The sequence below is a fragment of the Cervus elaphus genome, chromosome 19 (assembly GCF_910594005.1).
Source record: "Cervus elaphus chromosome 19, mCerEla1.1, whole genome shotgun sequence".
Classification (NCBI taxonomy): domain Eukaryota; kingdom Metazoa; phylum Chordata; class Mammalia; order Artiodactyla; family Cervidae; genus Cervus; species Cervus elaphus.
The window spans coordinates 75424318-75439288 of NC_057833.1; the positions used below are offsets into that span (position 1 = coordinate 75424318).

A 14971-nucleotide genomic window follows, 5' to 3' on the forward strand; every position below is an offset into this window, starting at 1 on the left:
TGCCTGCCCCTGCCAACTGGATTCCTAGGACCTGGGTGGCGGCGCGGGGGACACCCAGCAGGTGAAGATATCCTGCTGGTTGGAGGCGTTGCTGAGGCATCAGAAAGTTTGAGCTGTGTCTAGGCTGGGGCTCCCCAGGGGGCTGGTGTCACCCCTCAGGGGACCTGTGGCTTCGCCTAGAGACAGTTTTGGTTGTCACAGCTGGGCACATTTTGTGCTTAGAGCCAGGCCTGCCGCAAAATCCTATGGGACAGGCAGACCCACAGCAAAGACCGGTCCAGCCCCAATCGTGGATGGTGCTGAGGGGGTGGAGCCCTACCTAGAGGCCCCCTCCAGCACCTTCCAAACTTCTGAGATGCTCCCTCAATCGGGAGCCAGAACTCGGGATCCCTAAGGGAGGTACTCAAAGGCACAGCTCCAGGGCCTGGGCCGGCTGCACCCAGCACGCTTGTGCTTAAGCAACAGACCCTGGAGAGAGGAGGAGTTCCCTGCTCTATGCCATGAGGATGCGGGGCTTGTATACTGGGTACCTCAAAACACGCCAAACGGCATGCTTGCAAGAGTGCATTTTGCTGCATGAAAATCATACCTCTTTCAAGCCATTTTTAAGGAAGATCTCACTTTTGGCTCAGAGGCAATCACTTGGGGTTACTCATGGAGCCCCTTCCTCCCCCACAACCTACCATGGAGTGCAGGAGCCTCATGTGATCCAGAAGTCTCGGGTCCACCTGCCGGAGCTCCTTGAAGTCCATCTTCACCACAACTGTCACATTGTACCAGCAGCCCTCCGGCTTGCTCTCTGGAGCTGTGCAAAGGAATGTGGGTGAGCCACGGGCCCAGGACAGAGTGGGGCCACCAGAGGTCACTGGGGCCGTGTGACACACTCCCCCACCTCCTCTCCCGGCTCCTCTCATACTACAGATAATCCTAGGTATACTATATAGTGTATTATTGCATACAATGTATACTAGATGGGCTTCCCTGGTAGCTCAGGCGGTAAAGTATCTGCCTGCAATGCAGGAGACCTGCTTTCCATCCTTGGTCAGGAAGATCCTCGGGAGAAGGGAATGGCAACCCCTTCCGTGTTCTTGCCTGGACAATCCCATTGACTAGGGAACCCAGCAGATTACCATCCATGGGATCGCAAAGAGTTAGACACAACTGAGAGACTAACAGTTTAACTTCACTTCGATACTAGAAAATACTGTATATATTATTTATAGTATATAAACTATAATGCATACATATATAATATAATACCTCCTGGCCTATACAGTCCATGGAATTCTCCAGGCCAGAATACTGGTGTGGGTAGCTGTTCCTGTCTCCAGGGGATCTTCCCAACCCAGGAATTGAACACAGGTCTCCCGCATTGCGGGCAGATTTTTTACCAGCTGGGCCACCAGGGAAGCCCAAGAATACTGGAGTGGGTAGCCTATCCCTTCTCCAGTGGATCTTCCCAACCCAGGCATCAAACTGGGATCTCTTGCATTACAGCCAGATTTATTTTTACCAGCTGAGCTACCAGGGAACCCTGTAATATAATACAGTAAATTATATATACTATTACTTTATACTATGCTAAGTTATGTGTTATACCAATAAATAATGAATTACAATATATATTGCACCATATATAATATGATGTGTGTGTGCTCAGTTTTTCCAACTCTTTCCATGGACCATAGCCCACCAGGCTCCTCTGTTCATGGGATTTCCCAAACAAGAATACTAGAGTGGGTTCCCATTTCCTTCTCCAGCAGATCTTCCCAAACCAGGGATTGAACCCGAGTCTCCTGTGGCTCCTGCATTGGCTGGCAGATTCTTTACCTCCTAGTGCCACCTGGGAAGCCTATATAAAACGAATACAATTTTATGTGTTTCCCTAGCTCTGAACCTTGACGAATGCCTTCTCCTAGGGTCCCACACTGAGAACCAGGCCACGGACCTGCCAGACAGGGGGGTCCCCACGGGGCTGCACCGGCTGACAGCCCGACACCACCCAGCTCTGACACAGCTCAGCTCCCAGAAGACTCATCGGAGCCCCAAGGGCTCCCCCTATCAGTCTGGGGAAACTGGGGCCCCTGCTCTTCCGGGAACATCTTCCCCACTCAGGGCATCTGTGAGCACACGTCCCCCTGAGGGGTCAGTGGCCGGATATTGATGAGTGAAACAGGCCAGACACAGGCTGTAGGCTCCCTGTAAAACCCAGGCTGCTGCTTCCAGAAACCCACCCCCGCTCCTCCCAGATCAGGCCCCTGCCCTACCTGGGGCTGCAGGGGCTGAGCAGCGGTGGCCCCCTGATGAGGGGCAGCACTTCTGAAGACCAGGACAGTCAGCATCCAGGGTGCACAGCAAGGCGGACGCTTCCAGCCCCATCACCGGGCAGCTCCCAGGTCTGGAGGCAAACTCCTGAGACTGGTTCAGGGCTGGGGGGACAGGTGATGAGGTGATGAGTGATGAGTGGTGTTGACTCTAGAATCCCCAATGGGACACGTGGTGCTACATCCGGATGCCTCTGGGCAGAGGGATCTGTCTGCAGCTCCGAGCCACGCAGAGCAACCCGCTCAAGGGCCTCGCCACACCCTGCAGAGCAGCCATTAAGACCATTTGCTCTGACTCTAATATATCCTGACCAACTTTTCTGGGAGGAGGGCAACTTTGGCTGGGGGCCTGGGTATCCTCTTTCTCTTGGCCTTAGGAGTCCATGTACAGGGGGCCCCCACCACCCCCTGAGAGGCCCCCTTGCTGCTTTGCATCTTAACAGCTCACTCATCCAGTATTTATGGAGCACCTACTATGTGCCAGGCTCAGGACAAGGTGTCCAGGACCCAGGAGAAGGCCAGAGGCAAAGTCTCTGCCTTCAGGGTACTTGGAGTCCAGCGGATGGGGGCCAGTGTACAAACGGAACTATGGGAGTTCGAGCAGATGAACACTGCGGGGAGGAAGGCAGGGTCCGGGAGCAGGTGGGCAGAGAAGACTGAACTGGAGAGAAGAGTCTACAGGGCTCCAGCATCGGAGGCTTCCCGCTGCCTGCACCCATCACCCTGGTCCAGACTGCACCATCTCTCACCTGGACCATCGCAATGGGCTCTCAGATAGGCCCCTGCCTCCCCGGCAAGCAGGACACAGCTCAGACGAGCATGTCAGACTGCCCTTGGGGAGGTCAGCGAAGCAGGATAGGAGAGGGAAGGAGCAGAGAATGTGGATGATTTCATGGCGTTGGCCGAGGGGTGGAAAGGTGGTTTGTCAAACTGCAGGTACTGGGGGCTCTACATATGGTGTGCGGCAGCTCCGGTCCCCGAGAGCCACCTGAGGGTCCTGGAAGATGGGGACACAGAATAACATGAGATGGGGTCTATAGGAGCCTGCAAGCCATCAGCCTTTGTGCCTGGGCAGGGGGCAGCAGTGTGCAGAGTGAGGGGTAAAGGCAAGAATGAGGAGTGGGCCTAGTGATGGCATAGTGGGTGAGCAGGTGGACTGGGTCAGAAAGCTATAGGAAGAACGGGCTCGGGCACAGCCAGGGTTTGGCTGTGCAGATGGGAAGCTTGGCAAGCCTCCAGGACCTGCCCATGGAAATGTGGGCAGCGTGGACTGTCCCCTCCCCTGGTCAATTCCCGGGAGGTCCACTGAGGTCAGGCAGCAGGGCTGTGGGCTGCACGTCTCCAGGGCCACCACTCACAACGTGCTCTGCGTGGAGTGATATAGCTCCGGGCAGACGATGCGGATGCGTAGGCAAGAGCCTGCAGGAAGTGAAAATGATGTGGGGGGGCAGGGCGTGCGGGCAGATGTGATTGAAGCCACCATGTGAGACTCGGGGAAACCAGTGCCCTGACCCTTAGCCAGGGGCCTGGGGGAGTCATGAGTGGGCGTTTAAAGAAAAAGGGCTTTTAGCAATCTAAGAAAGGCAGGAACTATCTAAGAATCTGCAGGCTCCTAGGGGATCTAGCCAGGAGCCAGGGTGCCCATATTCAGGGACAGAAAAGCACAGAGGATGGGCAGAGCGGGAACCTGGGAGAAGCCGGGTATGCTGCTCTGGAGGAAGGTGGCCAGGGGTGAGCCAACGCTACAGGACACTCAGTATCCAGGCATCGGGGGCAGCAGGGCTGACCCCCAGGAGAACCTGTGGGTCTGTGCAAGCCCAGCAGTGGATGGAGCTGAGGGCAGCACAGGACACCAAAGGCTTCACAGCCCTGAGCTCCAGGGGGCTAAGAGCAGCAGGGAGAAAAGCACCAGGAAGGTGAGACCCCAGCACCAGCATCTGAGAAAGGGCCTGCATGAGGTCTGGCTACCCACCCGGGGATAAGTGCTCCATGCCAGCATGAGTGTCACTCAAACCCATCCGGCCCCCCTCCCAGATCCACGTAAGGCTCTGTGTCCCACACGACATTCAGAAGCACAGCTCCAGGCCCCTCAAACCCCTGGAAAGTCAGAGGAGGCGTGACAACCACACTCTGGAAAGAAGCCTACAGAGCTGGGGAGGACCCGTCCCTCGGGGGACTTGTGGGCTCGCCCGGTGGAAGGGAAGTGCTGAGTACTGACGGTGGTCCTTCGGGGTCCCCTGGGCTCTCTGCAGGGTGCTCCACAGACAGAAAAGAGGGAGTGGCCCCTCCTGCTGGGAACACATCACCAGGGCGGCTGCATCACCCAAGAAGATTTAGCTGCTGAAACACATGCAGAGAGGGTCCCCATTAGCTCTCTCCTTGTGGAAGCTGAGTCCAGGCTTGGCGGTCACTTTCAGGAGTGTTCTCCTCTCCACGCTGCCCTTGGCTCCTTCCTCACTTCCTAATTGTCTCAGTGGCTAATTCGACGTCTGAAGTCCTGGAGAAGCGGCCACACAGGGAAGGTTTTGGGGGCATGAAGAACAGACGTGCAGGGCAGCCCAAGAGGCGGGGCTGGGATGGAAATGCGGGAATCCCTGGAGGGCCACCAACCAGGAATCCGGAGCTCCGTACTTTCTCGCCCATCATAAAAACCAGCAACCTCACCACTGAAGATATTTGATACATGAATCTGAATGTATTAATAACCTGGGCCCTGGGACAGAAAAGTGATCTTGGGGCGGGGGGGTGGGGAATGGAAATCCAAATAAAGCATGGAGTAGAGCTGAGAGCAAGGCACCCGGGTTGGTACTTACTGGTACATGCACCCTGGAAATGTCAGAACTAACATTAGGGACTCTGGGAGAGGAGGCGGGGGACTTTCTTTACTGTCTTGACAAATCTTTGTCTGGAAATCTAAAATTATTCTCAACCAAAAAGGATGAGCACCGAAGAATTGAAGCTTTTGAACTGTGGTGCTAAAGAAGACTCTTGACAGTCCCTTGGACAGCAAGGAGATCAAAGCAGTCAATCCTAAAGGAAATCAACCCCGAATATTCATTGGAAGCTCTGATGCTGAAGCTGAAGCTCCAATACTTAGGCCACCTGACGTGAACAGCCGACTCATTGGAAAAGAGCCTGATGCTGGGAAAGATCAAAGGCAGGAAGCGAAGGGGACGACAGAGGTTGAGATGGTTGGATGGCATCGTTGACTCAATGGACACGAGTTTGAGCAAGGTCCGGGAGTTGGTGATGGACAGGGAAGCCTGGGGTGCTGCAGCCCATGGGGTTGCAAAGAGCTGGACACGACTGAGCGACTGAACAACAAGAGGTTTATCTGAATGAAAGGAAAATATAGGACACGAAGAAAAATTGACTTCCCAGAATGGTTGCTTGATCACAATAGAAGTGCTTTTAAGTTACAGTCTGGCTTAATTTGAAGGCTTCTGGCACTTTCTCTCTGTCCCTCAGGGCTGGCCAGCCTACGGAGAGCCCAAGAGAACAGTCAACAGTTCCAGCTTGGTAGAAAGTTAAAAATCTGCTTCTCCTTCCCTAACCCGACACAAACAATGCCTCTGGACTGCCCAACACCTGGCCATCCCACGTTAGTCACAGTTCAATGAGATAAGGCAGAGCTTTCTATCTGAGCCACCGCCCTGAGGACTCTCCAGGGCCAGGGAGTCTGATCCACTCTGGAATAATCAGATTATACTCCTCCTCAGAATCCTCTTTCCTCAAAGGGACCCTGGCCATCAGCCCAGGAGATGGGAAGTTTGGGGTAGGCTCCCAGTCCAGCGGGGTCCTAGGCGTGTCGTGTGAAGGAGACCAGCCAAGCAGGAACTGCAGGTATTGAGCGTCCACTGGGATGCTCGGTCCTCCTCTGAGGAATCCATCCTGGGTCAATAGTCCAACTTGTGTGCAGCCGGGTTTGCACCATACGTTACCCATTGCAGCATTATTTATAATGAAAAAAAAAAGCTTGGAAACTACGAGATGTTAAGCGGTAGGAGATTGCTTAGTGCTGATCCATCCCTATGAGGTAATGCCTTGTGGGCATTAAATCATGCTGGAGAATGCGATCCATTGACACAGAAGATGTTCCAGATAAATTGCCAAGGGGTGAAAGCGTACAACAAAATGTCTTCAACAGGGTGACCATGCTTTTGTAAAACGTCTGCCCTGAAGGAAACTAGAAGAAAATGTTAACAGTGGTTATTCTTGTGGGGCAAGGAGGGGGGTGATTATGGGCCATTTCCCATTTTTTTTTTCCACTTCTTTGTTTCCAAATTTTCTCCATGGCTTGTGTATTCTTTTTTTGTATTTTAAGAAGACATTTAAATAAAACCATGTATGGTTTATCATTGCTTTCAAAATGTGGGACTTAAAAAAATTGAAAAGGTCATCTAGACTGAAAAACATGCCATGCGTTCTCATAATGCTCTTCCCTTTTTTAGGTCCTTGGCTGTTGAGTGGGAGGAGAAAGAAGAGAGCAAGGCTGAGGTTTTGGTGCTGCTGAGGATGAGACCTCTGAGCTGAGGTTGCTGAGATGTGAGAAGCCCCACACCCAGGTGAGCTGCTTTCTGCCCTCCTCCTTTCCCAGACACCCGGCTCCTCCTGTGGCCACCACGTCCAGGGTCTGGCCTCTGCCGGGTTCTCTGACGGTCAGCCCCAGGCACAGGTCTCCGTGCCTCACTTCCAGAGACTTCTCACTTCCGGTTCCAAAGAGCCAGGCTGTCAGGAGGCATCATGGAACCAACTTTGGTCCAACATTCAGGCTTTGGTCAGAGAAGCCAGGCAGGCGTGGAGAGAATTGAGCTGCCGGTACCCATGGCGTAAACTCTTCCGACCGGTACTTTCCAGCTGCCCACATGGTGCCCCCGAGCTTGGAGGTGGGGGGAATCAGATGCTCGCCGGGGACCTCACAAGCCATAGAGAATGAGCGCTGCCGGTCCCTGCCCTAGCTCTGCCGTCACACACCAGCCCCCTCAGCAGCCGCATTGCCCAGCGGGGTCCAGACACCGAACCAGGACTTTCCCAGTGGGCTCTGGGTCCAACACCACACACTGAACCCGACGGGGGTCAGGGAGACTCACGCCCGAGTCTGCCCCATCTTGGTCAAGGCACCTGCCTTCCCCGGTCTGTGTCCCCATCAGCTCTTGTCCAGTGGTGACCAGGAATCTCCACTGAACGTTATAGGATGTCCGCAATCAAGCCCCCTTTTCCTCTCTCTTCTCCATCCTTTGGGGATCCTGACTGGCTCCTCTTCCTGCTGCTTCTGGAGTGACCCTTCTAAGGTCCGGGGGGACTGCGGACCCCCCACCCCATCTCAGCCCCCTTTGTGGGGCCTAGGGGGACCTTCTGGGTGACTGCTCCTTCCGTCACTCCCAGCGCCTCCACCCGCTCCCCACCCTCAAAAACCAGCCACCCCACGACCTGCAGTTCCCAGAGCAGATCTTCCCACGGGACTCTTAGCTAGAACGTTCTGGGCCTCTCCTGCCTGGTGGGTTTCTATTTAAAAGCACTATCACTTTAAAAGTGGGGCTGAGTCCCCAAGAGGCTGGTCTGCTGGGAAGAAACATGAGCGGCAGGTTCCTCCCTGCCTTCTCTCCGGGAGAATTCGCTTGTCAGAATTGCAGGACAGCAGAAGGCAGAGAAAAGTGACTGCTGGGGCTGGGTGGGGCCAAGGATGCTTCCGGCCCTCTGGACTTGTGACCTCACCAGCCCCATGACAGCCAGCAAGTGGGAAGTGTGGCCTCCACAGGTGAAGGTGGGCGGGGCAGGGTGGCCCCTCCATCAACCAGAATCTGATGCGCCAAGCTAAGTGCCATGAGCCCCATCCAAAGCCTCCCCAGCATGGCAACCCCGCCCCCAGGAATAGGGTGCTCCCAGGGCGGGGGAACCACCCTTTGTACACGTGGCCCTTAGAAACAGGGAGAGTGGAGAGAGGCCCACAGTCAGCGCAGGGAGAGACTCCTCGGACCCAGCACCAAGGGACAGCCCCCCCAGTGCCCACAAATTTCCCTTTAGGGAACCAGCATGAACACACAGCAGCCGCCCAGCCCCAGACCTGACGCCCCTGGCCCTTCCTGGCTTTTACTGGTGGTGGCGTTGGTAATCGTGGTGTCATCAAAGCTCCAGGGAGAGGTACGCTCCTCGGACATCTCTGAGTCTGGCCTCTGAGTGGGGTCAGTGCACATAGCTCTCCTGACCTCTGAGAGCTTCGGGGGCCTGAGGGGAGGGAAGCTCAGACAGACTCTGTGTGCCACCCACGCAACCATCCGCAGGATCTGACTGATCCCCGACTCTACATCTTATAGCCCCCGGGGTTGAGGGTGCAGGGTCCACACCTAGCCTGCTGCCTGTCCTGGCCTCCAGCCCCGGCGTTGGCGTATGTGGGACCTCCCTGCACCCTCCCAAACTGGCGCTTTCTGCTTTTGGAGATGGTGGCCCTTGCATCTCAGGGTGCCCCATGGCCTCCCACGGAGCCCCACCCTTCTCGCTTCCCCTCCACCACAGGTGTGGGGACAGGGCGACCTCCTGACTGCTCAGAAACTCATCTTAGCTCTGGAACTGACTCAAAGTAACGATCACACCTCCCCCACATTCACACATGCACCCGCCTGCACCCTCGCCCTGGAAGAAGTCTGGGAAGTTCCCTTTGGGTCAAGAGGCTGAGCCCCAAACCCCCACACAGCCTGGTCCCCTCAATCTCAGACACGGCCTGGACCAGCCACACCAGTGCTGGCCACCACCCCAAGCATCTTTAAGTCACACAGAAAGGATAAGAGGGCCTGGAGGCCTCTGGACAGTTAGGGGCCCCTAGGGGCCCCTTTCCATCGCTTACAGATTGGAGTTAGATAAGGATTTCACAGTCTTTAGAATGAAAAACTGGCTGCCAATATAGAGGAGATACAAATGCTGGTTCTCAAACTTAGCTTCCAGCTAGAATTCCTGGTGCACATTTGTGCCTGTTAAGCGCTAAGTCACGTCTGACTCTGTGTGACCTCACTGACTGTAGCCTACCAGGCTCCTCTGTCCTTGGGATTCTCCAGGCAAGGATACTGGAGTGGCCGTTTCCTCCTCCAGGGGATCTTCCCGACCCAGGGATCAAACCCTATGTCTCCTGCATTGGCAGGTGGATTGTTTACCATTAGTGCCACCGGGGAAGCCCCAGAATTGCTGGAGGAGCCTTAAAAAAAAAAGATCTCCGTGCCCAAGCTCTGCCCCAGATGGAATCCATCAGTCTCTGAGAAGGGACCCAGCCATCGGCATTTTTAAAGCTCTGGGGACTTTAATATGCAGCCATGTCTGACAGCCAACACCCATAACAGGTTCTCAAGGTGGGGCCTCATGCCAGCAGCATCAGTACCCGTGAGAACGTGTACTCCACGCCCGACCCACTGGATATGAAACCTTGGGCTGAGGCCAGTGCCCTGTGCTTGGGCCAGCCCTCTGAATGACCCAGGTGCACACGGGAGGCTGAGAAGCAGCGTTCCAGAAGGAGCTAGTCAGTTCGGGGCTAAGGGCGTGAACAGTGGCTATCCCAAGATCAGACAGGACTCACGCAGAACACAGTAGAGGCCCAGCTGCTCATAGCCCTCGCAGCAGTCGGTCACATTCCTGGGCTCCGGAACCTCCACCGCCAGGTACCGGGTCTGGTAGATGGTCTTGGGGCAGCGCCGCCAGGGGATCCAGCCGCCGCAGGGAACGCGGGTCAGGCGGGACATCTGCACAGCCTCCACGCTCTGCACGCTCCGGATCACACTGTAGTTGCACAGCCGGAAGCCCAGCAGAGAGAGGCCTTTTTCTACGAGGGAGGGAGGAGGATGGAGAAACAAGAGAAGAAAATGCCAGGATCAAATCATCTGAGGGGTCCTCTGCAAGTCCCCCGCTTCTGCAAGAGCAGGTGAAGCAAAACCCCTGCACAGGGCAGACCCCAGGGGATCTGCCCACTGGCCTGTATCTGAGAAGGCAATGCAGGCATGGAGACTCAAGGGATAAAGCATGACACCTGCGCTGAGCAATCCTCCTCTGCAAGGCAGGAGGTGCCTCCCAGCCTGACCCTTGCTCCCTATCCTAGCGGTGCTGACTCTACACCGGAGGGAGGCATACACAGGAACAAAGCATCTGGGGCTCATGTCCTGGGCTCTGCTTCGTGTCCTCAGACTCTCTGGGCCAGAGAGACTGTGCACACCTCTCATCTCCATAGTAAGGGCTGTCACATGGAACATGAATACATAGCATTTCCCTCAATGAATACACCAGCCCAACATGTGCTGGGCACACTGGCAGTGACACCCGTTTTGGAATGAGATGGAAAATAAACACACAGGTCAAGCTCATGTGAGACGTGCATAGACAGTAAAGTGCAGTCTGATTTTTGCTATCGTCAGCAGGAGATGAGGGTACGGCGCCTGCAGTGAAACATCCAGGTAGCCTTATCTGGCCCTGAATGTCTTTCACCTGGAGCTTGGCTCCTGGGCACAGATGCCCATGGCCTTCGCCAGCATCATTACTTGGTTCTTGAGACCCTGTGGCACCTGCTCCCACCAGCCCCGTGCCTCAATGTCATGGACCAGCTCACCTGGGGTCCTGGGGTGTTCTATCTGCCCAGGGAGCCTCTACTGCCGCATGGAGCAGGGACCGTTATTATGGGCTGAAGGATGGTGGCTGTTGTTCAGTGGCTCAGTCATGTCCGAGTCTTTGCGACCCCATGGACAGCAGCATGCAGACTTCCCTGTCCTTCACTGTCTCCCAGAGTTTGCTCAGATTCATGTCTGTTGATTCAGTGAAGCTATCTAGCCATCTTGTCCTTTGTCGTCCCTTTCTCCTCCTGCCCTCAATCTTTCCCAGCATCAGGGTCTTTTCCAATGCGTCAGCTCTTCACATCCAGGCTGAAGTGTGTCCCACCCCAAATTCACACACTGAAGTTCTAAGGCCCAGGACCTTATAATGTGACCTTAATTGGAAGTACGGTTTCTGCAGACATAACTGGTTGAGATGAGTTTATACTGGAGCAGAGTGGCCTCTAATGCAACATGACCAGCGTCCTTATGAGAGGGGAAATTGACACAGGGAGATAAGATGGGAGATGAAGGCTGAGATCAGGGTGATGCTCCTACAGGCCAAGGTCACTCAAATCATAAGCAGACCCAAGCCCCCGGAAGCTGAGGAGACATGTGTCTAGGACAGACCCTCCATCCCAGACTTAGGAGGAATCCACCGTGCCCACACCTTGATCTTGAACTTCTGGCCTCCAGCCTGAGAGGAAATAAATCTCAACTGTTAAGTCCCCCAGGAATCCCTGGTGACTCAGTGGTAAAGAGGCCTCCTGCGATGCAGGAGACCCGGGTTCAACCCCTGGGTCAGGAAGATTCCCTGGAGAAGGAAATGGCAACTCATTCCAGTATTCTTGCCTGGAGAATCACATGGATGGAAGAGCTTGGCAGGCTGCAGCCCTTGGGGTCGCAAAGAGTCAGACACAACTCAGCGACCAAACCACCACCACCAAGCCCCTCAGTCTGTGGTTCTTTGCCAAGGCAGACCCCGGGGCTGATATGGGGACCATGGGGTGCCCTCCACATTTGAGGCTAGTGTGGGACTCACTGCATTCATGGGCTGTCAGTGAAGGACGAATGAATGACTTGACTGTATCTTCAGTTTTCATATACTCAACATCATATAGAACTCTAAGCTCTATGAGACTGGGTAGGGGCTCTATGTTATAGTGTAAACCTTCAGGGAGAAGCCGGATTTCTGGGGCAGAGCCCAGAGGGGACATCAGAAATCACCTTCATCCCCATGCCAGGACAACACCCTTGGAGACTCCCACCTTTGTCCTCCTGGGTGCTAAGTTGCTTCAGTCGTGTCCGACTCTTTGTGACCCCATGGACTGTAGCCCGATAGCTCCTCTGTCCGTGGGATTCTCCAGGCAAGAATACTGGAGTGGGTTGCCATGCCTTCCTCCAGAGGATCTTCCTGATCCAGGGATTGAACCCGCGTGTCTTATATCTCCTGCATTGGCAGGCAGGCTCTTTACCACTAGTGCCACCTGGGAAGCCCATGGGTGCCCACAAGCATGCAGAAAGCAAGGCTTGGGGGTTGGTGATGCCCAGAAGAAACGAGGCCAAGCCAGCCCTCATGCCCAGGCTGGCGGCAGAGCCTGCAGCCTTCCTCTGGACAGAGCCGGGAGCTGAATCCCACCACCCCAGAGCGAGTCTACTCCCAAGCCACATGGTGGCCTCCCTGGGGATGGCAGGCCCCTGGGGGTGGACGCAACCTGCACCCACCAAAGAGCGGGTCCCAGGAAGCCTTGGGAGGGACCAGGAGGCCCCTGGCTGGGTGGGGTGGGGCAGCAGCAGGCGGCTTCCGAGGCCAGAGCTTAGAGGTGACTGCGGGGGCTGAAGAAGACGCACAGTGAACAGGGTCACTGTGGAGCAATGGGGTGAAAAGGACAAAACTTCCTGCGTGGAGAAGTTGGTGAGGCTGACCTAGACCTTGTTTTTCATCTGAACTGAAGACAAGATGCAACCACTGATAAAGATTACTCCTCTGCCTCCAGAAAGCCTCTGGGCCTGATCATGACAAGGTCCCAGCTGATCCTCAGCAGAGCCCTCTGCACACAGGCATGAGCACACACACACACACACAGATGCACACACACATGCACACAAACGCACAGACACATACACACAGCAGATATACACTCACACACAGAGACACAGGCACACATACAGACACAAACACACAGACACACAGACACATAGAGACACACAGACACACACACAGACATAGATACAAACACACACAGAGACACAGGCACACAGACAGACACACACAGACACACACACAAATCTTCCAAACTACACTTGCCTCTCCTCGTTTCGTTTTTTACATTCTGCTGGAGGCCACCAAGTCCTCCCCAGGCCTGGCTTCTTGCCGGAGCCCACCACAGAAACCACTGGGCATATCCTGCTGCTCAACAAATCCTTTCAGGAGCACAGGAGGTGGGGTTCCCAGATTCTAATCCCAGAGGGAGAAAACCTAAGTGCTCTGGTGGGTGCTGAGGTCAGCACTACACCAGCTCCACAAATACCAGCCGTGTGGTTCTGACCTCATTTCATGTCCCCTCAATGCCCTGGTCTTGCCTTTTGTAAAATCGTAGCTGTGCCTGGGACTGTAGGAGGATTAAATGACATCACGGCCATTGCCCCAGTCTGTGGAATCTGGGAGCAGACAGACCTACAGCCCTGATGGACCACTGAGTTGCCCCCACCCAAGTCCTCATGCACTCGAAACGCCCCCTGAGATCTCCTCTGGCTTCCCGACAGTCCCATCGTCCTGCCACTGACCTGAACGATGTGCACGTTACTCATTCTGGAGGAAATACCAAGTTTTCTTACAAAATCACAGTTCATAAAAAAGAAATAACAAAATTCTGCCTAGTTGTGAAGAAATTTTAAACCAGTTCAAAACTGAAACTGAGAATAGGAACAGAATGGCTCTGTTTGAATTCCCAACAGAAAAAGATGGATGTGTAGGAGAAAATGACTTAAAAGCTTTGCAATCTCAGTGCTCTGAAATCTGGGGCTTGAGAATCCCAGTGTGTTTTTGGCAGCTGACACGTGTCTCTAAAAGGCCCTGGATGTGTTCTTCACCCTTCACATACCCCTGGGCCACAAGCTCCCTCATTTAATGTCGAGGAAATGGGGTTGGCAGAGCCCCAGCTGAGCGGGAAGACCCACATCCTGAACCCCCCTCCCTGGTGGGGGAAAGGGGGTCAGAGTCTGGGTCTAGGGCAGGGTCGTCCTGGTGGAAATCTTGCCCTTGGCCAGCTGTGTGGCCCTCTGTGCATCCCTGGCCACTCTGGGTCTCCCTCCCCTTTTCTGTAAATTGAAGACTAATGTGCCAAGGCTCCAGGGGCTTCAATTCTCAGTCTCCAGGCATGTGCTACTCTCAGCAGGCCTATAGCATCTGTGCCGCTGTCAGAAATGCAGAGTTCTGGGTCCCACCCCAGACCCCATGACTCAGAACCTGCCCTTGAACCCCACTGACCCCCAGCTGATTCTGAAGCATTCCTATCACCTCTTTTGCGGTGACAGAAAGTTTGCCTGAAAAGGAGCAGACCCTGACTCTCCCAGCAGGTGCATCTGTGCCTGCCCCCACTCTCAGCAGGGCTGTTGTCCTCAGGAGACCCTCTCCTGGGAGCCCTTGCCCCTCCAGCATCGCCCACACAGAGCCCAGACCCCTCACCTGTGAAGCCGCTGGCCTGGCTTGGGTTCACAATGATGACCAGGGCCAGCAGGGCCAGCAGGGCCAGCCCAAGGGTCCTGAGCATGGCTGGGCAGTGGTGGTGACTCCAGGTCTCTCCTGAGTGGCAGCACGAAGGGGCCTGGGCTGCCTGGACCCAGAGAGAGGGCCCGTCTCTCCCCGGCACCACTGACCGAGGCAGTGACTTCAGACAGGAGGGACTGCCGGGAGCAGTCCCTTATGCCTGCTTGTAAACACCAGCCACCACTGTGGCCGGGTCACCGGGGTGCCATGGCCCATCCTCCATCCAGGCAGATGGCATCTTTCAGGAAAGGTGAGTACCCACCTGCCAGACTACATCGCTGGGTCCCATCTCGTTGTTACGCAAAAAACACATCTCA

General features: G+C 55.0%; 1 protein-coding gene across 1 annotated transcript in view; it reads right to left on the bottom strand.

The window, feature by feature from the left end:
* Window positions 1-14658, bottom strand: part of UMODL1 (uromodulin like 1) — a 76136-nt gene extending 61478 nt beyond the window's left edge. The window contains exons 1-4 of the mRNA XM_043873662.1: window positions 14574-14658; window positions 9886-10128; window positions 2268-2429; window positions 684-805 (exon numbers count right to left, since the gene is read on the bottom strand). Coding sequence (XP_043729597.1) covers window positions 684-805; window positions 2268-2429; window positions 9886-10128; window positions 14574-14658 — 612 coding nt within the window. The remainder of the gene's footprint in view (window positions 1-683; window positions 806-2267; window positions 2430-9885; window positions 10129-14573) is intronic.
* Window positions 14659-14971: the final 313 nt, after the last annotated feature.